Raw genomic sequence first — 26,481 nt, 5'->3', positions numbered from 1 at the left:
CTGCTATAGATTTGGAAATGAAGTACAACCGATGATGGCAGCGATGACAGATGATTCAGTCCCTCCAGGGCTTCCTTATCGCAAGGGCCCTTCACGAGAGAAGGATGTCAGCTAGCTTCGCATAAAGCAAGCGAGGCTGATGGATATGGGATTTTCTCGTGCAAGCCAGTGAGAAGTACGTGGCGAGATGCTTGTGGCGATCTCGCCCCAGCATTTCTTCTCGATTTTTCAAGCTGAGAGGCTGCTGCGGCAACCTTCTCCCATTTTTTAAAAGGCCCCTTTTGAGGCCACCGAAGCGATGCCTCGACGGAGCTCGCATGTCAATTGCCACCCGTGACCCCATTTTGCAGTTGTTATAGCAGTGCCATTCTTGAACGCTGAGAGCCGTGGCTTGTTGTACGCGATAGGAGCATGCAGGAACCAGAGTTAAACAGTTGAACGAGTCAATACAATCAGCAGCCAGATGGAGGAAGGTGGTGAGGAGGGGCACTGGCCTCCCGCCACTATAGTTTTTTTACAACAGTTCTGCCATCCCCCTATTTTGATTTCTTTTCCATGCAGCCTGGTTATAACAATTATTGGTTATAACAATGAAATTTTCGTGGCACTTGAATATTGTTATAAGTGGTTTCGACTGTACCGCACATACCTTTTCCACATGAGGTCAGAAGAAAAATGCAAGTCCAAATACTTCTATTTTCATGTTCTCAGCATGTGCACAGCATCAAAAAACTAATTCAATTAAAAAAAAAACCTTTCGGAAAGTTGGGTGTAGGTTTGTCACTTAAATGCATGGTGACACTACAGTGAGGACTGTAAGTGAGGACACTGTAATGAAGGAACAGAACTAACACTTGTCCCACAGCTTCTTTACTGCATGTCCTTGTTTTAAAGAAGACACATTCATAGGACGATCACTGTCAATTGTGTCCTTGCTTTTGTGCTGTGCTGTATTCAAGTAATGATAAACTTCAAAGATCGCAAAACGTACCAAGGATAGCTTGAGGTTGGCGTCGGTGACGAATGTGTCACCTGAGGCACAGTCAACACCAAAGACGGCGCAGATGTCTCCCGCAAAGGCTTCCCCAACATCCTCCATCTCGGCAGCGTGCATGCGCACCACACGTGGCACCCGAACCTTGCGGCCTGTGCGAGTGTTCCACAGGGTGTCGCCCTTGCGCAATTGGCCCTGGTACACCCGCAGGTATGTCAGCTGACCAAAACGCCCAGCCTGTAGGACAGTGAGAGAAGACGGCATGGAGAACCACAATGGCTCAGAGCGGGGAAAAAAGAAATTACCACTACAGTGAGTCTTATTTCATGGCAACCACAGCGCAGCGTGAATTAGTGAGTCAATACAGGTAGTTGACCTAATATTTGATATCATCAAGACACAAAAGAGCAAAATCTATTTTAGCTATATTTGTAAATTACCCGTCTACAATCCCAAAAACAAACACTCTTGTCGCTAGAGGAGGCTCCGTAAGCCCGAAAAGATGCAAGAATTAGGGGTGTGTGGATGTAGTGAATAGTAGACTTAAAGTCAAATTGAATATCAAATATATTGTGGAGTTAAATGCTTACAAGCTTTGAGCAAGAAAACACTGCGTAGCACATGCACAGGAGTCTACTAGTGTTGCATAACAAGAATTTTGCAAGCTATGAATAAAGATGTATGGTATGGTCTATTAAAGGGAACCACAAATTAGTATGCCAGCACTGATTACAGCTCAATTCAATAAGGTCTGGATTATATTCTCTTCTTTATTAATAGAATGCCTGTTGAATAGAATTGAGTGCTTTTTTGCCCTCTTATGAGAAAGTACTGAAGTTATGTTGTACTGAACGTCTTATGAGATTTCAAGTTCAATAGTGAACCTTAGTAGACTTCTGTTTATGGCAATCGTTTATTAAAGTGAATAGCTTTCTATGGCTCTTTCGACCGCTTTCGTGGTTGGTACAATGGTGGTAGGACTTGGTGAAAGGAAAGCGAGAATACGCGCTGAGAGAATGAGCATGTGCTCTTGAGCAACCGCGTTGCAGAGAAAGGTGAGGGAGGTGGGAAGGGACCATTGTGCGTGAGCGTTTGCGTAACCGAGTGGTGGGGAGGGGCGTGAAGGAGACACTGTCACCCACTGGCTCATCACTCGTTCGTTGCGGGAAGGCAAGGAAAAGGGCACATGCTCTCGGGCAAGCGAGTGCAGTGGTACCACTGACGAATTGAGATTTGGAGCAATTTTTGGAGCAGCAAAATCTTAATTTTGGAGCATCCAGATACGGATTTTGGAGCACTTTGGAGCTAATAAATCGCAGCAGCTGGACACATCCTAAGCTATTTCAAACACTTAAAATTGACAAGCGTTATTCCGAAAAGCATTTACTTGCTGTAAAACAATGCTGCTTTGCCTCTAAATACATGAGTTTCCCTTTAAATGAAGACAACAAACCTGTTCACACAGTGTGCTGTAGTTAGTTTATTGCAAGTTCAGTAAAGCTGCTCACATGTTGCCTTTTACATAGTATGATTTTTTTCATTGACAGCTAGACACTTTGTTATGTTTTCAGCAAGGCTCTAGCATCAGTCAGAAACACCTGGCCAGACTCAATGTCATCAATGCTTTTTTGAGCCAGGCCAGCCTTGATAAGGCCCTCGTAACGCTCAGTCATTGCTTCAGACGACACCAGGAACTCTTCAATGGTCTGTTTCTTCTCGTGAAGCTGAAGCCTCTGTTCATCAACTGGCGGATTCTCAACTGGCGTCGACCAGTTATTTCGACACCAGCAATTCAAACAAGCTCAATTATTCGGACTACTTTGAGGCACCATCACTGGCCCATAAATTTAAAGTATAAGTACGACCGAAATTTCGGACACCTTAAGGTACTAAATTCTATATAATTCGGACTCCGCCTGCACGACTGCGTGATAATTTGACTGCTTAGTTGAGCGAAAATAGCAATATTTTGGCGTTGATACGTCGCTGGCATCGCCGCAGCATGGTGGTCGGCCATTTTGCCGATGCCTCCTGGAAACCGAAACTAGCGAAGCCTAGTTAATCCAGCACCGACCGCGCCCAAACCGTCAAGCCAACTCCGGCAAGCCGTTCGGGAGTGCATTCGGGTTGGCTCCGCACGTCCAGCATTTATTCATTGACGTGTTAACTAGCAACACGGTCGCGGTGACTTACAGTTGTTTAAGCGATGTCGACTACACCCTTGATGTCTCTGCCAACGAGGACAGTGACTGTTAAAAAAAAAACACGCCGTCATTCGGCTATGATAGCGCGGTCGACTGCTGCACGGCGATTTTGTAGTGATGCATTCCACTCAATTCTATACCACCCTTATCGTCTCCACCTCTCTCTGCCGGTGGATCCCATATAACGCAGGCGGAGCACCGCTCTTATAGCACTGACGAAGCGCAAGGAGTGGCAGCGGAAAAGGCATCGCTACAAAACCGCAGTGCTGTTGCCAAAGGTTGAAGATTCGGTGCGTGCATTAATTGTACTTTCGTCTTTTGTGGCAAAAGCATATATAACAGTGGTACAGATGCGGACTGACCAGGTCGTAGGCAAGCGTACGTGCGCGCAGGACCGCGTTGACAAACTTCGACTTTATTTTTGGACGATCCCCCTTTACGGGATACTATCACTTTCGCGAAATTTTGCGTGACTAGCACAGGACATGCCGACGGATGATACCGTTCCTGGCACACTACCAAGTATGCTGACGCTGACGCTAGTGACGCGAAATCCTGCGAAAGTGGTCAACCAAGAATAATGTCTTTTTTAGCCACTGGCGAAATAAATTTAGTTATTTTCTGGCGAATTTGGATATTTCCGACTCCCAGGCGGTCCCCATCGAGCCCGAATTATCGGTTGCCATTCGATTTATGAAGCCGCTTTAGTCATGCGCACTACGTACGTCTGCGGGCCACTGCGGCCACACACGTAATGCGCAGGTGCTAATTTGGCACACTTCGGCGCAAAATCGTGTATTTTTATCAGAATGGCGCAGGAAATCTCGTATGGCGCAATCTGGCGCATTTAGCGCAGGGGTGCGAGCACTACGAGTGGCAAAGAGCAACCAGAGGGAGGAGGCGGGGAAGGTGTCGCTCGCGCGTTCGCTCACTCGTCGCATGTCTCGCTGGTTGCCAAGCGGTGGTCAGTCCATCATGAACAATGCGGCGCACAAGAATCCATAGCACATTCTTGGCAACGAAAAATACATTGCAGACGCAGGCGAGTGTTTCATCGTACGTTTCGCCATACACTGATGGTGTTGACGCTGACACACAAAGGAGAGCAAGAAGTGGACGCTCTCCGCATCTGCCACGAAGGAACTCCCAAGAAAGCAAGGGAAGGCACTGAGGGAAAGGGCATGTGCTCTCAGGCAACCGAGTGCAGACATGGCCAGCAAGGAGGGGAGGGGGCACTGTTGCTCGATCGCTCGTTCGGGCTATTCGCAAACACTGACAATCATCGTCAATGGTTTATGGATATCTTTAGCATAGAAACCTTTCCGTTGCAGCTTTCCTCCAAAACAAAGAAGGGTTTTCCTAGCTTTGAGAATTATCGTCAGCTCATGAAGGTCAACGTGCACAACAGACGAAAGCACAGACCACGCATCCCAGCACTCAATCCCCGCTTCCCACGCAGCCATCGTTGGTGCTACGCGGGTTGGTGCACAGTCGCATCAGGAGCCTTTTCATGGTCGGATTCAGCGTCATTTGCCACTTGTGAAATGTTCCGAAATCGGGGAGGGCCACAGCAAGTTCACACGAGGCAGATGCCCCCCCCCCCCCTTCCCTGTCCATCCGTCGTTTGCGCAGACAGTCAGCACACTAGTCACGTGACACTTTTGCACCCGCCGTATAAATCTACAGCTAGTCCTGTGAGGAATAGCCTGAAGCTACAAAATGAAGACCGATGAGCACATCTGCGAAAGGTGCCAGGAATGAGAAATAGCCATATGGTTTGTCACAAAGATTGCAGCCGTGAACAACGTCGGTGTCATCCCGTACACTCGCTTTTGTTGACGAAGCAATTTGTTGGCTTTCTGAGTATCATGCGGTTATTGCAAATACCGTATTTATTCGAATATAAGGCCAGGTTTTTTTCCCAGAATCTTTAGTCTTGAAGTCACCCCCCCCCCCCCCATATACGCAAATATTGCCTTTAGGTGTGGCTTCACAGCAGTGTGACTTTCGCCTCATAGTGTGGCTTTATGGAAGTGCACGCCGCAATGCTGTGAAGCCACACTATAAGGCAATATTTTTTTTCTTGGGTCCTCGAACTGGCATCCTCGCCAGTAGCGTACCCAGGATCTCTGCCAGGGGGGGGGTTGACAGTTTGCCAATACCATCTAAATAGCACTAATTTCAATTTCTTCACGGGAAATTGTAAAAAAATTCGCTTTTTGTGAGTGTGCAGACGATTGCGCGTCTTACATCTTAGATGCAGTACTCAAATGCGCAAGAAAAGAAAAGGGGTTAAACAAAAGAAGGGGGTTAAGTCGGCCTCAGGGGGGGTTACAACCCCCGAAACGCCCCCGTCGGTGCGCCACTGATCCTCGCCTTATGACCATGACCGCCTTATAATCGAATAAATACGGTATATCTGCATTGATTCAGTAGTAAACTATAACATTAGTCGAAGACACCTGATGAAGCAGCACCAATTAGGCTTAATGGCCTGACTGACTGTTGAAGCGGCATTTGCGGGCATTCGTGCCAAGGCCACATGAGCACTTAAACTCGCGTGTGGGCAGACAGCTCTTAACTGTGTGAATATGTGTGTACGAACGCGCATGCCGGATATGATCTGCGTGCCTTCCGGCAGCTAATCAGCCCGATGTTCGTGCACGCTTTTGTGCTTTCCGAAGCTTGCACTCCTTTTCTTGCCGTTCCCTCTGTCCATGTCGCATTATCGTTTTGATCAGTCATGCCTACCGATGAACCTTGTAACGACCGTGACCACACGGTGTGAAAAACCTGCGCATATTAGAGCACTGACCACACCGGTGTTTCCCTGAATACAGTCGACTTGCAGTAATTCGACCTTGACAGGACAAACAAAATTGATTGAATTATCCGGCGGGACAAATAAAACAAGATGCAGAAAGAGCACCGAAGCACTACTGAATCATTTGCTATAGTAACTGCCTGAGTCTAACACAGCCAACTTTCTATGCGTCCAAAGTAAAAATACTAGCAAAGAAACGAAAGTAATAGCTCCTAAACAAAGTCAAAATTTAATGCGCCTCCAACTTTTCAGCAAGAGAAATGGACAATAATGGGTCTAGTGTGTGTTGCACAATGGCGGTCGGTTTCCTAATGTAAGTGTTGCCAAACAGTTTTTTAAAAGTCAGTTTTGCCACAGTACATCGGTGTCATGTGATGATGTATACAAACATCGCAAAGACGCTTTTGGTTTCCTATATGATTGCACCGCACCGGCAATTTTCAGCGCAGATTTGTTGTAAAGCAAAAAAAAAAAAAAGAAGAAGAAAAAGGCCCCTGTTAGAATCAAGTAAAGGCTGTAATCAGACATTGTGAGACATTGCTGATCAGACATTGCTGATCAGACATGGCTTGAAAATCTTCCTTGGCAGGCCAAGGAATCTCCCGTTTTCGACGGGAGTTTTTTTATGTGTGTTCAACACATTCATCGTAGCCTAAGCTCCGCCGAGACAGATGCTGCCACTATGATGTGGTCCCTAATAGGGTCCCCAAAGGGGTCAGGAGCATGCATGCTGACTATTCAAGTTCAAGTTATCCGGTGAAGGCGAATTTTAGGATCGAAATAACAAAAGGTGGGCCCATAGAAATGCATGGGCACTGGCTGGGGTCTTCGTTCGGGATCGAATTAACCGGAGTTGAATTAAAAGAAGTCTACTGTATACCGAATATTTGGAATAGTAAATTCTTTATTCCTGAATCGAATTATTCCTATGTGTAATTCAAAAGAATTCAATTCAGAGGATTTTGATGGCATCTGCTTGGTCCTAGTTTATTTTTTAAAGTTAGAGGACCACATTGTATTCCAAGTGAGCCAAAGACTGAACTTTGCAAACTTCAAGAACTTTTACAGATCAACAGAAGCCCAAACACTACAAGATACAGTAGACTCTGATTAAATGGAACTCGAAGGGGCATGAAGACAAGTTCTATTGATCAGCAGTTTCGTTTATGCGAAGAACGCAAAAATCACGATAAAACTGCTTTATTTCAAAAGTGTAGAGTGCTTTAATTTTACTGCGGTGAACATAAGATGTTACTGTATACTCTGTTTGGAATATCCCACCTTCTTTCGCACAAGCTATTTATTTATTTATTTATTTAAAAATACCTTACAGGCCCAAAGGGCATTGAGTAAGGGGGGTTTACTTAATACAATGAAAGCACAAGCAAACTAGTATGGAACAGGGTTACAATGCAAGTGAACATCAAAACGCAACGCAACAGAGTAAATTTGTTCATGTACTTTCGCATTTTGACTGTCACCATCACGATGCACAAAGGAAAGCGAAAACTAAGCAATCTGAATGCTGCAAAGCAGCCACTAATTTTACGACAGCGCAACTGGCTGATGGATTTTCTTATATTTGATATCACCGTTTGACACACTTGTCGACCTACTCGTTTCATATGAAGTATGACAGCCGATGAGGTAGGTACACTTGTGGTTCCAGTTAGCTCACAAATAGAAGTCTTTTGTTTAAACGAAATTTGTTAACACTGTTCCTATGGATAGCCAACACGTCAGAAATTTCGGATGCTCAAACCCTTCGCCATACGATTTTCCAGACTTTTTATTGATAACGGGTCTGAGGTAGCATCCATCGCCGCCATTTTGATTATCTCACAGCCTTAAACCAACAGTCTTGCACGCCGATCTGCTAGCCGTAGCACCGGGGCCACCGTATCGTATCAAAACCCCTCAAACCAGCACCCTCGCATGCCAATCCGTTGGCAGCCATGGCCAGCCGCAGCTATGGCCATAGCCTTCTGTGTTTATCTACATGTTGTTTGGTTAGGTTTGTGATAGGTCGTGCGATCGTGTTGTGCTGCTGTGTGCTCTCTTCGACGTTCTCCAAGAAGCTTCCCACTGTTTGGTGCTGTGCTTTTCACTGAGCGGATTTGCTGCTGACAGTGATGGCGCCAACTACACCTGCGTCGTCTTCTCCCATGGCTTTAGAGCTCGCAAAGCCCTATTGTAGGCTGACAATGGAAAAGAAAGCTGCCATCATCAAGCATGTTGAAAGTGGCTGGTCTCAAGCCAACGTAGGCAAGGAGTTTGGAATTTCGAAGCAAACGATTTCGAATTTCATGAAAAACAAGTTGAAGATTTTGGAAGTGGCTGAAAAGTCAAGCGGGGCTCAAAAAAGAATGCAAGTCAGGTTGTTTACCCGAAGCTTGAGGAAACGCTCCTTGTGTGACCAAATACCATACCGTAAAATTCCGAGCAAGCGCCCCCCCCCCCGAGCAAGTCGAAAGTACCGGCAATGTTAGGGGGGGCGCTATCCCGGAACGGCACCAAAATTCAAGATGGCCACGACAAAATTTTCCCGCAAAAAAAAAAAGAAGCGCAGTTGGAATAGCATCAAAATTTTATTGAACATGAACTTTATTAAGCCAAAGATTTGTTAGTGGTGTTTATCACTCTCAACACCACCGTTACTCAAAACCACCAAAACAACTACAGAAAGCGCATCGACGCTGCACCGGCGCGTCGCCGCGACCGGCGACGCGAACATTGGTTATGCAGCTTCTATTCCAGGCAAAATTATGTCCGCGAGAGTAAATTGACGCGTAATGTTCACTTTATTAAAAACCATGTCCACGGTGAAATGTTTAGCACTAATGAGAGTTCCGATACAAGTGAAGCTCAGCTGCAGTGCATGGCTACCGACGGCGGACAGCGAACCGCGGCTCGGCCATGCTCGCATCGCAGCTGGTTGCGCCGCAAATATCAGCATGTTTTCTTCATCGTGTGAAATTATTGCGAGGAGAGGGTAAAGCGGCAACGACGGTAACAAAACATTGCTGCTTGGGAGCGTCGGCGGTTCGTTCTGAAGCGCCGTCTGCTACAGATTCGAAGTGAACTGAAAAAGGCCTAGCGACGATATCGGTGGCGAGTGATTAGCAGCGGTGAAGCTGCCGGCGATGCCATAGCGTAGCCGCGACCACTCCTCAGTCACCGAGTGGTCACGTCACTGTGCCGCAGGGAACTCCTTTGTGCCGTGCGAGAGGCAGATCTCACCGTCGGCCGGCGGTCCGTGAACTACAGACCGCCAGCCGCAGTTCGCCCCGATGCACTCGCGTGCCCACTGGGGCGCCCGGGTACGACCATGATTCGATGAAATGGCTCATCCGGGCGCCCGACACGCACCGGTGCGATTTGCCGAACTTGCCATCATTTTCGTGGACTGGATGTGGCAGGCCAGTGTTGGTGCGGAGCGGGGGGGGGGGGGGGGGCACTTTCCCGGAACGGCGCGGAAATTTGAAATTAGCAGTGAAGTTAGGGGGGGCTCTTGCACGGGTTGGGGCGCTTGCTCGGAATTTTACGGTAATCGCAAAGTGAGTCCCGGTGTCGGGTTACACCTTGAACCTTGAAGCAAAAGGCGGAGGCTTTTGAGCTTTAAATGAAAGTCGAGAATTTCAAGTTCAGCGATCGAAAGCTCAGAAATTTCAAGAATCGCAACGACCTCAAGTTCAAGATGTTCGTGGAAAGCGGCGCCATTAATGATTCAGCTGTTGCACTGTATCAAAATGAAAAGCTACAGTCTTTGTTGCTGAACTTCATGCCTGAGAACATTTTCAACTGTATTGAAACAACATTGTTCCACGAAATTAAAGTTGCTTTCAGCTCACGTTTATCAATTAGAACTTTCTCACACCACTGAATAGTAACAACGTCCAAATGAGTGCTCAGCTTCAAATTTTTGTCACGGTGATCGATCCTAGCCCTTTAGTCTATCAGCATGCGATGAAAGAAAGATTGCTGAAAAAGTTTCTCAATCCACTCTGAGGCATGTACGCTAGGGCTTACCTCCAGCTTGAAGGCCAGAGCAACCAGAGGGTGGCTGTCGTCCCGGGCTGGGTTCATGACCACTTTCTTGACGTTGGCACTGCATGCAAAAAGATCTCGGGCTTGACACACGACAGACATTGAAAACATTTTTGGTACAACTGACAGTGAGGCCATAATGTGGAATGAAACACTGATAGCAAGGGTGCCTGTGACACTGAGTGAAGACAACAAGATAAAGGAGCTCCATTGGTAGAGACCAAACAAACTACAGTCAACCAGTGCCATAATGAAGTTATTAACTGCACAGTAGTTAGTCTGATACAATTGTCACTCAAAATGGATCGCAAAAGGGATAAATCGAACTCAAAAGGGATCGCAATATACAGTTAAACCTGGATATAACGAAATTGACAAATTCCCGAAAAACTTTGTTATAAAGAGGATTTCGTTATATGCAGGTTCGGCACGAAAATTCGAAAAAGAAGCGCTTACCGTATTTACTAGATTCTTACCGCTTACCGATGGCATCGTATAAGGCCCGTTTATAGTCCGACGTTATCGGTGCGCGGGACAGCGTCGTTTGCGACCAGTCACGCTACGCCGGTTGCGCTGTGCCAGCCAAAACGCCATCTCCTCTATACTCCGACACGCACACCGTCGGCTGTTATCTTCAGAGCATGCGCAGAACGATCCCAAGCCCGTGCGCCACTTTGAACGGCTGTCTGTGACCGTTGGCGAAGGAGCGACATGGGCGCCTTTATTTCTTCGCGCGAAATAGCATTGTGGGTCAGCGCAGTCGGTGCGACCAATGCGCGAATGGATCAAGAGCCAATTCGGCGCCGGGCCTGTCGGGGCGCGTCCGAAGCCGCCGGTTACGTTGGCTGCGCCGGTGCGCTCGACAATAGAGGGGGTCGTTTTCGCCAACGGGACGTAGCGTACGCGCGCTCGCATTACGTCGGACTACAAGCACCCCTATAGTGTCACCTAGTGTCAGGTTAGTGAAGTGAAGCGCCGAGACTTGCGCAGTAACCAAAAAGTGATGCTGCCAGTGCTTTGAAAAAAAAAAAAAAATTTTTTTTTTTTCGGCAACATCAACTGGAAAATGAGAGAGCCGGCTTGGCAGGCTAGGCCAGCTGCAGCAAGCGGCGGGATCAGGTTTGAATGAAGGGAGGGGGAAAGGTCACACCCACGGCTGCAGGATCGCCGGGTCGAGGGATGCAGGCCCACCTCGCGCACGCCCGCACGCACGCACACGTGCGCTCACTCTCGCCCCGCAGTCGGCGTCAATTCGAGCGCGCCAAGCACAACGCCACCGCCTCGCATTCCGTCGCGGCGGAGAAGGTGCTTCCAGTTGATACTCGCGCACATATGACAAAATTTGGGGCGAAATCTCTAGGTTGTCGGCGGGGAAAATTCGTTATTTTGGGGGGGTCTCCCACTGCCACTTCGTTACGTAGAGGTCTCAAATACATGTGCTTCTATAGAGTAACGGCGGGGAATAGAAAAACTTCTTTATATCCAGGAATTCGTTATATGGAGATTCGTTATAAGCAGGTTTAACTGCAGTTTCATATATGGTTAAGTTGAAATATACAATATGCCTATTTGAATATACATTCCACACGCCTCGAACAGTTTCCTTAGATTGTGAAAAGCGGAAAATTACTGAGTTGCTTCTCCAACGCCATGTCGAAATCACAAAAGTTGACTTATTTCTTGCTCACGAAAGTTAGCAAGTTGCTCACACTGCGGAATAGTATTTGATATACTGATTGCAACAGTATCCCTAAAAGCTAGTGTCGCCTGGATGCAAGTCAGTGGTTTGCTTTGTGCATGATGAAGTGCTTATTGCGCGTTTTTATTCAAATAAAATAGAAATAGATGCACTGAGAAAGCATACTAGCCTGTATGCATAGGTGACATGCCCGTATCAGCACATGTGTACAGCAATTTGCACGTGAACGTGCCCAGTCGTGTGTTTGTTAGTGTACCAACGATATGTGCCATTTCAAGGACGAGCTTCCAAGTGACAGCATGCTGCCTTACATCCCCGCTGGCCAGGCCTAACCAGCACCATCTCGTCAGCAGCCAAAGTTGAGGTTTGGTGCAGAGTCAATGAAATGCTTCACAGTGGTTGTACAACGGTCAGAAAAGGGAGGAACCACCCCACAAGCAGAAGTGAGGGCATACTCTAGTCGAATGCTTCTATTCCTGGACACACGCGGCTGCTTGGTATACATGTTTTGCACATCCACAGCTTCGAAAAATGTTTGGTTAAAGTTTGGTACTGCTTATAGTGCGGAAACTCACGAATCCGGTGACTTGCGTTATAAGTAGGGGTGTGCGAATACCTAATAGTAAAGTTCGAATCGAATATTCAATCAAATCAAGAAAAAGAAAAGCCAAATATCGAATCGAATATCAGAAAAATTTAACAAAATTTAATGCTTACAAATTTTTGGCAAGAAAATATGGTGCTTCACATGCTCGGGAGTTTCCTTGCATTGCATAGCAAGAATGCAGCAAGCTCTCAATAACTTATGTACATAGAAATCATGATACTATACAGTAAGGTCCACTCTTATTAAAAGGAACACCAAATTAGTATGCCAGCACTGATTCATTTCATTCATTCATTTCACTTTTATTTTCCAGAAAAAAATACACATTTCTGGTAGGGAAAACTGGGCAAAAAGCCCAGGTATCTTGTCGTTTGTGAGGTGGTTGGTTAGCTTTCCGAGGTATTGCGCAGCTGCTGCGTATACATCTGAGTCGATTCGGCACCAAACCGTAACTTTAGCCGTAACTTTAGGCTTAGTAGCCTAGGCAGCGTTCACTGGCCTAGGCAGCTGTCTGATGCGGTATCGGGCCACAAGACGCTGTGAAATGCTTGCGGCTGGACGGCTGGCTCAGCAGCTGTGTTCACTACTGAGATCATGTGTGCAGGTTAGATTGACGGCTGTTGAAGCAGCGTGAAGTTTGTCGCTGCGTACGCAACACGACCTGCATGCTTATCGGCGGCTAATCGGCCCGATCTGCTCACATGCTCTCATTTTATGAAATAAGCGCTGCCATTGTTGCTGTTCCCTCTGTCCGCATTGCATTATCACTTCAATCGGTCCTGTCGACCCGGACAAACTTTGCATCGACAGAGGCAGCCCCGGCCGACACGGTGCCATTGTGCAAATTACGGCGGTCGGGCGCTGTGTGCACGATCCCGCATCGTGTCGCCGTCTGGGAGTGCTCGCCGTGACAGAGTCCGCTACCGGGTCAGCCGGGGCGGCCCATCCGTGGTGCGCTTGGTGCTCTTTTTTGCACTGAAAACGAAGTGAAACGCTCACCTGGGCGGCATCGAGCATGAGGACTTCCACGGCTTACGAAAAATGTGGCACTGCACAGGTCTCCATATCGAATACATCGAAACATCGAATAGTAGGTATTCCATTCGTGAATCAAATTACTCAAACGGTAACTATTACATTCGGTTATATTCGAGATTCGCACACCCCTAGTTATAAGCGGTTGATGCTGTACGCATAGTACGTCACTATACTTTTTTGCATGTGATTTTCAAGGGCATTTTACAACTGTTTGATATAGAGAATAATTTGATATATCCGAGCTTGATATATCCAGGATCGAATGTATATATCAAAAATTCAATGCTAACACATGGATGTGAATAGCAAAGGCAGCCTAGCCTGGTGGGCGGAAACAAAATGCAGAAATGCACTCGTTATTAGAAAAACTCTTTATTCAAAAAATGAAAAGTAGTGATAGTGGCAATACTCCAGTTGTGATAGCGATAATTAATATAATTATAGGGTTTTACATGCCAAAACCAGTTCTGATTATAAGTAGTGGGGGACTCCGGAAATTTGGACCACCTGGGGTTCTTTAACGTGCACCTAAATCTAAGTACACGGGTGTTTTCGCATTTAGTGATAGCGATAGTAGCTCAGTCATCAGTTGTGAAAATTGATTGACAATGCTGTAGCAACTAGTCCCTTATTTACAGCACATCAATGTAAGTTCAGGATCAACCAAACGTCACTGCAACAATGGTGTTGCACGTTCTGCCCACTTTAAGCAAGCAAGAAAGAAAAAAAAGTTTACAGAACTGGGGCATGTCAACAAGACCACACCCAAGGATTTGCACTACTAAATTGAAGTTAGAGTGAAACCTCTTCTAATGTGCATAATTTTTCCCACATAAATGTGCCATGCAACATGTGAAAGCTGATTAAATTACAAAACACAGATTGCGCTCTTCCGATCGTGCAGGATCGCAAGGAAGGTCCTCACTTATAAATATATTACAAGTCAGCACTTCACCCCACGCATTACGAGATACTTTTCAAGTGGCACCACCAACTATTCTAAACAATGCATGACCGTACATTATCTGAGGCTTCTGTTTGAACCGACATCTTTCTTGACTGAGCTCTGTGCCCTGCTGGTACGAGGAATACCGAACTGCAGCACATTGGCCCACAAGCAAAAAGACAGTACAGCGGCAGTACAGTGGAACAATGCCTAGAGAGAAATGCAACAAAAATGTGAAAACAGTGAATAGAAAACCGACAGCATTGGCTATATCCGTGGCTATGGCTGCTCCATCGACTTCCGAGGATGATGACGACAACGGCGTGCTTCACTGACGGTAGCTACATGGGCTTGTTGATAGGTCATCGTCTAATTTGTTGTAGCACAGGCAGACCAACACGGACGTAGAAGGCACACAAGACAACATACAGTGCCAAGTTCCAACAACAGGTTTATTTCCAGTTTTCACAGTCGTACTTATACCACTCAAAGTGTTATAGGACATGTGTGCATTGCTAGGTGAGCACAAAGAAAGCCACAGAAACCACAAGCAGGCACTTTTGAGGCCACACTGATTATTAGAAGGTATTTTATGTAAGGCTTATGAACATAATGAAACTCTTTTATTAGAAATGATATTGATGGTTTACTGATGCATGTGTCACCAAAACGTTCTATGTTTCTAGCTTCCATAACCATGCACATCCTTTCGCACTTGCTTCTGTGCATAATAAGTGTTTCCAAAAGAACTTCTTCTTGGGCAAGTTGGTGCTGATATTTCCTAGGTATACTTGACTGTGGCGCGAAATGCATTTTGTGACAAGGGGACAGAAGAGAGGAGACAGTGAAGCACCAAACTACCAACTGTTTAATGACAGCGTCATTAAACAGTTGGTAGTTTGGCGCTTCACTGTCTCCTCTCTTCTGTCCCCTTGCTGTCATTAAACAGTTGGTAGTTTGGTGCTTCACTGTCTCCTCTCTTCTGTCCCCTTTTCACAAAATGCATTTCGCGCCACAGTCAAGTATACCTAGGTAATAACTGTTTCTTTTAACCTGGGTAGGCCGCTGCATCTCTGGCAGTGGAGGGCAAGGAAACCATCAGCCACCACATCCTTCACTTAGTGAATGTAACATAGCAACTTTCGGTGATGTATGCATCAGCAAACTATCCATTTCATTAGCAATAAAAGAGCTCTAATATATTCAAATGTGTTAAACGAATGCATTATAATAATCAGTACGGCCTCAAAAGTGTCTGCTCGTGGTTCTGTGGTTTTGTTTGTGCTTACCTAGCAATGTGCACGTGTCCTATATCATTTTGAGAGATATAATAAGGGCTCTGAAAACTGGAAATAAACCTGCAGTTTGAGCTTAGCGCTGTGTGTTGTCTTGACAGACCACAGTCAAGCTGAAACGTTAAAACCTGCAATTATCGAAATTCACGATTCAATGAAGTTTTTCACTACGAGTAGAATTTTGTTATATCGAGGTTTGACTATATCTTGATTTGTACGTGCTTACCGTATTTACTCACATAATCCTCGCACTTTTTTCTGCAGAAAGTTGGTGCAAAGTTCAGGGGTGCGATAATTACGCAGGAAAAGTTAACTGCAAAAACATACAAATTTTTAAACATTTTTGATGGGCAATGTGGGTGCGAGCATTATGCGAGTGCGAGAATTACGCGAGTAAATACGGTAGGTTACCGATAGCTTGATAAATTCTTGTTATTTAATCCTAGGTCATCCCCGAGCATGTACAGCACCATGTTCTCTTGCACAAAATTTGTAAGCATTAAACTTTGTGATAAACTTTGTGGGGATGCGCGATTCTCACGCGTCCCATGATGTTGTTTTCCCCGCATGTCTCCTGTAGTCCGGCTTCTCTGCGTGGCTAAGCCCGGCGGTGGTTGCGGCGCGTTGCGAGAGATGGCGCTAGTGTCGCAATGCTGCGTAGTGTCGCGATGCTGGCGCCACCGAACGGCGGGGTCACTTGGGGGAAAAAGGTCGGAGGCGCTCTCTCTTTTGGCTGGGGATCGGCGACCAACACGCACGAACGCTTCGCGCGTGCGCCGGCCCGCTTCGCGCGACCGTCGCTCGAGGCTTAGAGCGGGACACCGGTATGGACGAACACGGATCGTTCGAGCGCGCCACCGTTCGCGTGACTGTACACGTGAACGACTAGGCGATGGTGTCATAGCATGGGGCGAACGTATTCACTCGCTATCGGGTCGCGGTGAGTCGGACTTCCTTGATTTGGCGCGCGCCCGTGTGAATGTTCTATTGCATGGGTTCTCAAAGTGGGTTCCGCGGAACCTACGGGTTCCGCAGGCCCCTGCTCGGGGTTCCGCGAGCCACTGATAAATTTTCCCTGGTCCCGCTCCCGACAAGTGTCTAAAACGGCGAACACGAGGTGCGCTTGATCCAAAGAACCTCCATTACCCATGCCCGAGTGTCAAAAAGCACATCACAGTGCGTAACAGCAACGCGCGAACTGCGCAATAAATACGCAAGCAGCTTGTAGCCACCCAACCTCTGAGAACGGGCAGCGCGCCTAAGCTTTCGCACTTGAATCTCGGAGGCCGTAACTTACCACCATGCGCCTTTCTCCTATTTGTAGATAGGGTAGGTGCCGATAGCGTGCGCACTGACCTATACGTTGGACGAAAAAAAAAAAAACGCGGAGCCCCGCAAATGCGCGCCGCAGAAGAGCAAGAACGGCGTAGCGTCCAACCGAAACGAAGCGGCGCAGTCCGCATCGCCGTGGTCCTCAGCGGCAATCGTACGCGGCACGTGACTGACAGCAACGCCGAAGCGCTTCGTGCCTAATTGTGCCTTTAAAGCCTTTATTCTTGCGTTTATCGCCGCGCGTAACACCGCGTTGGCGGCTAGCCGCGTGCCTCCGTAAGTGCGTAGTCGCTATCTCTGATCGCGTCGATAACCACCGCAGTTTCGTCCGCAGCGGTTGCGGCAAATAGTAGTTTCGTTTTCACTCGATGCGCGCGTCGGCTGCGTGCCTTCACAACTGCGTAGTCGCCTCCCATGGCAGCGTCGATAGCGACCGCAGTTTCGTCCGCACTTCTTGCAGCGAAAGGTACTTTCGTCTTGACTTGGTGCGTGCGTCAGCCGCCTGCCTTCTGAACCGCAAGATCGCCGTCCATGATCGCGTCGATAGCAACCGCGGTTTTGTCGACAGCGGTTGCGGCAAGCAGTAGTTTACGTCACGCGAACGACTAGGCGATGGTGTCATAGCATGGGGCGAAAGTATTCACTCGCTATCGGGTCGCGGTGAGTCGGACTTCCTTGATTTGGCGCGCGCGCCCGTGTGAATGTTCTATTGGTTGTAATTCGGCTAGTGTGTATTAGTGTATGAAAGGTGCAATAAATGCCCTTTTGATTGTTTGCACTACTATGTGTCGTTCCTTTGTCCCAAGAGCACATGTGAGACCCCACATCTGGCTGCCCAACGTGGGCCTCTTGGGGCATCGGACGATAATTTTAACAGCTTTGCTCGGTTTGAGATGTTTCAACCGAAGCGTAGTCCTAGCGTGGATTTTGATCGCTAGTGTCGGCGGTGTGCTTTCTTGAGCGAGGCGACGGTTGCTGTAGCGTGTTTGAACTTTTCGACATGCTAAGCCTTTTCGCGAGTGTTTTGTTGAAATACTGTACACTCGTCGGTATACGAGAGCCACGTGGTCTGCATCCTGGGAGAGCGAGGCCTAGCGCCCGCGGAGCATTGGCAAGCCTGAAGCGAGTGAGTACGGAAGCCTCGTGGGTGGTCCGAATTTCTTATGTACATAGCTTCTTCCATATCTTTGACTTAGGAAGTCGAGGCTCAGGGAGCCGGGTGGCCGCGGGCCACGGGTGCCGCTACGGGCTGACTGGTATTGCGGCCTGGCACCGGGCGCTCCGACACCGTCTGGGACGGTGGGCGCCGTCAACTCGGATGCTGTGTGCACCGAGCGGAGTAGGACCACCTCACAGAGCTAACGTCTCCTCGCGGCTGCCTGTTCTTGTGCCCATTTTGGGTGTTGTTTCTTTTTTTTTTGGATGCCGGTTGTTGTCAAAGTAGCGACGCATTAGGCCTAAGGCTTAACAAAGCCGCTTGTCGCACGTTGAGGGACACAACCTGGTGGACCGTGGTGTTGAGATGTCGCACCTTTCTTCCCTCATTAGTTCGCCTCGCACGAATTGAAATTACTCGTTCGACTCAAAAAAAAAAAAACAAGCTTTGTTCACGTGAACTTAGCATCTGAAATGCCACCCGAAATTTTTGCTAACCGAATTGAACATCGTACCACGTGGGCGATGCGTATGCCGAATTCCTCTCCCTTGCACTACTTTAGTGTTTGTCGAGTGCGTTGAGTGTACGCAGCGTGAGCGGAGTCACCCCTGGTTTGCTGTCACCTGCACATCGTCAGCGCTGCTGCCCCGGAATACAATCGAGCTACCCCAGGCTTTGGAGATGCCTGTGGTCAATTCGGCGCAGCGACTTCGGCGGCCGCCAATGTCCGGCTCGCAACCCTCGGCGGCTGGGAAAAGAGCCGGCAGTCACCAACGGCTACTGCGGCTCTCGTCAGCAGGGCGCGAGCGACGCTTGCTCGTGCCGACTTCTGCGTCGCCGTTTCCGAAGTCCTGGGCTGGAGTCGTGCCATCGAATCTGCAGACGTGGTGCTGTGACCAACGGACGCCAGCGGTGAACCCCAGAGTCAATATCGGCTCGCACGTTGCGGATAACGCGTGGACATTTACTCGGCGGCGCCACTGTCGCATGTACTAACTTTTGTTCGCGACGCGCGCGTTGATAGGCCTTGTGACATGTTTCGCCGGCGTATGTGTAGTGATTTAAGGTTGGGGGGATGTGGGGATGCGCGATTCTCACGCGTCCCATGATGTTGTTTTCCCCGCATGTCTCCTGTAGTCCGGCTTCTCTGCGTGGCTAAGCCCGGTGGTGGTTGCGGCGCGTTGCGAGAGATGGCGCTAGTGTCGCGATGCTGCGTAGTGTCGCGATGCTGGCGCCACCGAACGGCGGGGTCACTTGGGGGAAAAAGGTCGGAGGCGCTCTCTCTTTTGGCTGGGGATCGGCGACCAACACGCACGAACGCTTCGCGCGTGCGCCGGCCCGCTTCGCGCGACCGTCGCGCGAGGCTTAGAGCGGGACACCGGTATGGACGAACACGGATCGTTCGAGCGCGCCACCGTTCGCGTGACTGTACACGTGAACGACTAGGCGATGGTGTCATAGCATGGGGCGAACGTATTCACTCGCTATCGGGTCGCGGTGAGTCGGACTTCCTTGATTTGGCGCGCGCCCGTGTGAATGTTCTATTGGTTGTAATTCGGCTAGTGTGTATTAGTGTATGAAAGGTGCAATAAATGCCCTTTTGATTGTTTGCACTACTATGTGTCGTTCCTTTGTCCCAAGAGCACATGTGAGACCCCACAACTTTCTTATATTGGATTCGATATGCGGCTTCTTTTTTTTTCTTGATTTGATTGGCTATTTCATTCCAAAGCCCTTATTCGATATTCGCACACCCTTACTAACTAGCACTGCAGACATGGTGAAGAAACTTGAGCAAGACTGAAGTAGCAAAGGAGACAGGTGTGCAGACGGGCAGTCAATACGTACGGATCTCTCTCGTCCAGGGCATAGTTGGTGACCTCGGCAGGGTTGGGCAGGTATTGGACAACCGCGTCCAGAAGCGGCTGCACACCTTTGTTGCGCAGTGCAGTGCCCATCAGCACAGGGATGAACTTGCGCTGCAGGCAAGCACGACGGATGCCCGCCTGCCGCAAAGAGAAGGCCACCGGGCCTTAGGTTAGGTTAGGTTAGCACTTCTTTTACAAGCTACCCACTGAACAGGCCCTAAATATTGGTTTCAACCCCTTTCTGCTTTCCTCCTCTCTACCACAGCTGGCTGCAAGCATTTTTCGTGCCAAGTGGTAGCAACCTAAATCATGTGTTTTGCCTTCTAAGATAACCGACATTATCAAAAGTGGTGATGAGTAAGGACTGGATGCTTCATTACTAAAAACTGCTGTTTTAAGAGGAGGTGCTAGTCGAAAAACATTTTTTTTCCGTTTTTTTTTTTCAGTTTCTCTACTTTTATGACAATAAATATCAAAGCTAAATGTAAACTTGAAATGGGTTATAATGGCATCTAAAGAGCACAAGGTGACTGTTAAAAGGTCGAAAGTGAGATATTTTCTAGCGTCCCTGCAGCCCGGTCGCACGCCAGTGCGAATTGTGTGAGGAGTTCAGTCAAGCTGCATTGTCGAAATAATCATGGTTGCCCGACTGCCACGGAGCAAGAAATTAGTAAAACAGCATGTCTGCTTCATTTTTTGAGTGCTGCATCTGGTTTTAAACTGTAAAATGCAATTTTGGGAACTTTTTGAGGTTGCTGATCTTGTTTACGCTACTTCTGATATTCAGATCTGGATGAAATGTTGCCCATAATTTCTTTAATGTAGTGTCGTTATTTCCTTTAAGCTGCTCAATATCACTTATATATTTTAGAGAAATTTTAAGTGACACTTACTGTCTGAACATTTTAGAGTTCCCAGGTTCTAATTTTTCAAAAATTTACTATCATATTTTATTTGTACTTCGTAGTTAGTTTTGGTTTTACGCATTTTACAGTTAATGTGGAGGAAAAGTGGGCGCACGTTAGATTAGGAGGCGCTTTAGAATCGGGTAAATGTGGCATATAAAGTGAGAAAACGCACCTGAATGTAGCATAGCATGCCACCGATTTATAAAAGAAAAACTATACGTAGCATGCTGCCAACATTTGCGATCAGAAAAATTGAGATGTGCAGAATTAAACTTAACAGAAAATAATTTTTTTTATGGCGATAGCAATCATAGAGGCATTTCAGGTGCATTACCGTCGTCCACGTGATGTTTCATATAAATTACAAGTGCGATAACGTTGTGGCCACATGCCGTATGCTGTGGGTGTGAGGGCGAGCTGAGAATGGTGGCTCAATCTTGGGTGCGCAAGGGAGGTAGGGAGGGAGGAAACGCGCCATTTTCCATCGTGCGCAAGACAAAGAGGGGGGGTTTAATTTGGCGGTGGCTGGCGCGGCTGCACGGACCCTATCTTGAAAGCGATCTGCGACGGGTACAGCGTCTAAGTGCACCGAGGGCTGTTAGCTTCATGTGTGCTATGCTCTCGCCGTTTGGTTTGTTTGCGTTGAAGCTAGAGGCAGCACAAAGGTCAATTAGCTCACTGCTGCTGCTGCTTGGAAGAGTGGTAGCACGTGACACCGTGTTTCTTAATTTAGTTAGTAGGCGAATGTTTGCAAGTTTATACCGCCGATGAAACTACTATCCTTACTTCACATAGCTGTCTAAGAATTTGATATTGCAATCCATGCTTGAAGGTTCGGGCGAAACTGCAATATTTCCTTAAAATGAGCTTTCACAATGAAAGCGGCGTACTGTCGCCGCCATTTGCACTTCGTCACACATACGAAGCACACAGGCGAGGTATTTTCGAGAGTGCACGTTGAAAGATATTACTACCACCACTTTTGCAGCACTCTGCATCAGATTTATCGAAGCATGCGGCCGACAGTGTTCTTGGCACTGTAGACCAGGGGTTCTCAAGTAAGGTCATCCCAGGGAACCCTGCTAAGCTCCATAAAGTGCCAAGGAACCCCCCCCTCCCCGAATTAACTGAATGTCGAATTATCGCGGGTATCAAGAACACAATAAACAAATGCTTCACTAGGTCAACACGCTTTTATTTACTCAATGAATCGTCAAATCTTGTTTCTATTTAGCACAAGACCAGTGCGGAAGCTGAAATTCTCTTCGTCTCATGACTGATTAGCGCTAGCAGCGGCGAAGGCCTCGCGACATCCTTCGCGGCGCGCGTTTTCATCTGAGACGCGCTTTGCACACCAACGGGCAGATATCTCGATGTTTTTTTCGCCATTCAGCTGCTCGCCAACAAATTGTCCGTCCATCAGCGATGTAGCCGGTGCTCTTCATCTTCGACAGCTTTGCACTGAGTCAAAACGAAACTACTGCTTGCCGCAACCGCTGCGGACGAAACCGCGGCCTGCTATCGACGCGATCATGGACGGCGACTTTACGGTTCTGGGCCGCGATTTTGTAGCGATGCCTTATGACTTATTTTAGAATAGTCTTATCATCAACCGCTCACGGCCGGCTGATCCCGTTGATAACGCGAGCGGACCGTCGCTCTGACCACTGACAAAGCGCGATAAGCGCGAAAAGGCATTATTACTTTAGTCATCACTACAAAATACCGGCCCTGAAGGCAGGCGGCTGACGCACGCACAAAGTCAAAACGAAACTACCGTTCGCTGCAAGAAGTGCGGACGAAAGCGCGGCCGGTCGCTATCGACGCTGCCATGGGAGGCGACTGCGCAGTTGTGAAGGCACGCAGCCGACGCGCGCATCGAGTGAAACGAAACTACTATTTGCCGCAACCGCTGCGGACGAAACTGCGGTGGTTATCGACGCGATTAGAGATAGCGACTACGCACTTACGAAGGCACGCGGCTAGCCGCCAACGCGGTGTTGCGCGCGGCGATAAACGCAAGAATAAGAGCTTTAAAGGCACAATTAGGCACGAAGCGCTTCGGCGTTGCTGTCAGTCACGTGCCGCGTACGATCGCCGCTGAGGACCGCGGCGATGCGGACTACGCCGATTCGTTTCGGTTGGACGCTACGCCGTTCTTGCTCTTCTGCGGCGCGCATTTGGGGCGCTCCGCGCATTTTTTTTTTTTTTCCTCCAACGTATACGTCAGTGCGCACACTATCGGCACCGACCCTAACTACAAATAGGAGAAACGCGCATGGTGGTAAGCTACGGCCTCTGAGATTCAACTGTGAAAGCTTAGGCGCGCTGCCCGTTCTCAGAGTTTGGGTGGCTAAAAGCTGCTTGCGTATTTATTGCGCAGTTCGCGCATTGCTGTTACGCACTGTGTTGTGCTTTTTGACACTCGGGCATGGGTAATGGAGGTTCTTTCGATCGAGCGCACCTCGTGCTCGCCGTTTTAGACACTTGTCGAGAGCGGGACCAGGGAAAATTTATCAGTGGCTCGCGGAACCCCGAGCAGGGGCCTGCGGAACCCGTAGGTTCCGCGGAACCCACTTTGAGAACCCATGCTGTAGACAGATACCGAACTTGGCACAGCGCCAGAAATGAGAGCAGCCATATACATCGACGCATACGGTGGCGAGTCGAACGAGAATGCCGCTCCAGATCTGGCCGAGCGCAAAACGAACCCACAGGTACCGTCACAAAAACTTGCTCTGTCGCCATCTTGTGATGGCGATATCGCTGCGTCCGGCATGCACACAAAAACTGAGAGCTTTATAGCACATCTCAATGCTTGAGGACTTGCGCAAAAAACATAACAAGTCTAGCCTCATTGTTTGTGAAATGGCGTAGGGATGAGTGATGCACATGGACTATTGTAAATGCCGTGGACGTGGTTTCATATCGAATGCTCATGCAATTTTTTACCCATTGTCTCAGAAAAAAGGTGCGCGTTAGTCTTGGGTAAATACAGCATATATCACATTGTTTGTGCAATTAGTGATGCATTAACAACCCAGAGAACATGTAAAACTTTAGTATGTCTGCTTACCATTAGTTGCTCCTCTGAGGGCGTCTTCTCCTCCAAGTACATCTCCCCAAGCACCTCGTCCGCATTCGAAACATGTTCTGTGGGAAAGACAAGCTGAATTCAGAAACACTACAGGCAACACAAGATGGCACAGGATATCCCCCTTTTTCAATATTCCCTGGCCTTTCCAGATTTTCCATGATTTCCGCAGTGAACATTTCCTGACTAAATAAACATCAGAAAACAGCAACTGATTTTCTAATACTCAAGTATTATTGCACAACAAAACATACGGACATGAGAGAAGAAGAACACACCAAGCGCAATGGTGTGTGTTCTTCTTCTGCGTTCTTCTTCTCTCACGTCCGTGTCTTTTGTTGCGCAATAATACTTGAGTAATGAATTACCAACTTGCCCGGGATTCTGCTCTGATTTTCCAACATGATTGTTCCCACAATGTCCCGAAAAATTGGGAAATGGAGAAGAAACTAAACTTGGAAATTTGGCAGATTACACAAGAAGCAGGAAAAATATAAGTAAAGTCGTTTACCGATTATTCGGGCACCGATAATTCAGACCTGCTTGATTATTCGGACAGCTCCATGGCATGTATAAGGACAACTGAAGTTCCAGGCACAGTACAGAGCGTCGTGCATTAATTTGGACTCTGACTGCACCCCAGCCGTGTGCTAATTATTAGGCCGCTGAATCGAGCAGAAATAGCGATACAGTAGAACCCTGCTGATACGTTTTTCACAGGACCGTAAAAAAAAAAGAAAACGTAAGAGCTGGGAAACGCAAGAGCCGAGAAACAGGAAACATTGAAAAATAGGAGTAGTGTTGAACTACACACAATATTATATTAATTCTTACGCGTGAAAAAAAGTCGTAGTTTCACCCAAAAGCCGAAGCATCAATTGTGATGGCAAATTACAGTGTAGACCGCTTATAACGTAAGTCGCTGGAGTCGTGAATATCTGCACTATAAGCGGTACCGCACTATAACCAAAACAACGATTTTCAAGCCCTGCACGTATGCAAAACATGTAGACCAAGCAGTCGCGCATATGGGAGAATCGAAGCGTGCGACTGGGAGTTTTGCATCCATTTAAATTTACGAACGTTGAAAGGTTAATGTCCAAGTACCCACGATCTTCGCATGAAGCAGACAAAGTAATATATATTTTTTTTAATGTTGCAGTTTTGCCCAAAAGGTGAAGCATCAATTGTGATAGCAAATTAGTAGAGATCTATAAGGAGTAGGAATAGTAGTTTTATCGGCTGCATAAACTTGACACATTCGCTTACTAACTGAATTAACAAGTGTGGTGTCAACGCGCGCAAGCAAACATGAATAGACTCGATGACCGCAGACAATCACTGTCAAAACGCGGGCGTGGGCAAGCGCGGCCGCCGCAGCGAGCGAAGGTTCGTGCGGTCTATCGCTTCAACGGAAACTGAGCAGCGTAAGCACAGCGCATACAAAGGTTAGAGCCGTGTGGAGATCGCTTTCAAGATACGGTGCGCGCGACAACACCGACAGCCGGCACAGGCACAAAGTACAAGAATGCATTTGTTGGCAGAGTAGAAGCCGACGCCTCCGCCGCCCCGCCCCCCCTCTTTCCCTCCCTCCCGCGCTGCCTTCCCGCTTTGCTCCTTTCGCGTGGGAGATTGCATCGCCAGTTCCCCTTGCGCCCAGTTGCAAGATACGCATTTGGTGCCGCAGCACAGCATCACCCCCCCTCCTTCCCTCTCATACGCTCACGGCCTCTTGCGCGACGGAAGTCGCGTTTGCTCTCCGCTGTGCGTTCGCTCTCTGTGAAGGTGCGCATCCCCCGCGTGCTTTCACTCGCACATATGGCGCGCGGCGACAATTTTATCGCTCTTGGACTCATGCTCCACGCCTCATGCTCCTCCTCCGCATCACCCTCGTAGATATCCTCTCCCATCGGTGGGCGCACCTCATTGAGAAGATTGCTCGCTACCGCCCTTGTCGGCGAGATTTTCCCGCAGAAGCCGCATTATAACCGGTATTTCGTCTCACGTGGCTGCACTGTAAACAGTATGCGTATACATGGAGTTCTATGGGAGGGTAAATGGGAGTCGGAAAAGGCCGCGTTGTAGCCAGTTCTGCACTATAAACGGTTATGTTATAAGTGGTATATACTGTAGTAGACAGCTATACAATGTAAGGATAGCAGTTTTATCATCCGTATAAACTTGTAAACATTCGCTTATTAACTATATTAACAAGCATGGTGTCAGCACCCACAGGCAAACATGAACATATCACACTCGATGAGCGCGGACACGCGCTGTCAAACGCTGGCGTGAGGAAGCGCCACTGCAGCAGCGAGCGAAGTGACCTTCGTGCTGTTGTCTATCACTTCAAAGCAAACCGAGCGCCGAGAACACACAGCACGCACAAAGCTACGAGCTGCCGATGCACCTACACTGCCTAGACTCTGCCCCCAACACAGATAACTTTCAAGATACAGCCCACGCGCC

General features: G+C 48.0%; 1 protein-coding gene across 7 annotated transcripts in view; it reads right to left on the bottom strand.

The window, feature by feature from the left end:
* The window catches only part of LOC119441408 (elongation factor G, mitochondrial), a 139,031-nt gene that overhangs the window by 77,496 nt on the left and 35,054 nt on the right, over positions 1-26,481 (bottom strand). For 6 of the 7 annotated variants that reach the window (XM_037706033.2, XM_049661247.1, XM_049661244.1 and 3 more), the window contains exons 8-11: positions 23,995-24,071; positions 19,991-20,148; positions 10,052-10,130; positions 992-1,231 (exon numbers count right to left, since the gene is read on the bottom strand). In XM_037706033.2, coding sequence (XP_037561961.1) covers positions 992-1,231; positions 10,052-10,130; positions 19,991-20,148; positions 23,995-24,071 — 554 coding nt within the window. The remainder of the gene's footprint in view (positions 1-991; positions 1,232-10,051; positions 10,131-19,990; positions 20,149-23,994; positions 24,072-26,481) is intronic. The other variant, XM_049661249.1, reaches the window with a different exon arrangement.

Source organism: Dermacentor silvarum, chromosome 2, assembly GCF_013339745.2.
Source record: "Dermacentor silvarum isolate Dsil-2018 chromosome 2, BIME_Dsil_1.4, whole genome shotgun sequence".
NCBI lineage: Eukaryota > Metazoa > Arthropoda > Arachnida > Ixodida > Ixodidae > Dermacentor > Dermacentor silvarum.
Note: the sequence above shows the minus strand (reverse complement) of the source record. Positions and strands in the feature narration are given on the sequence as shown.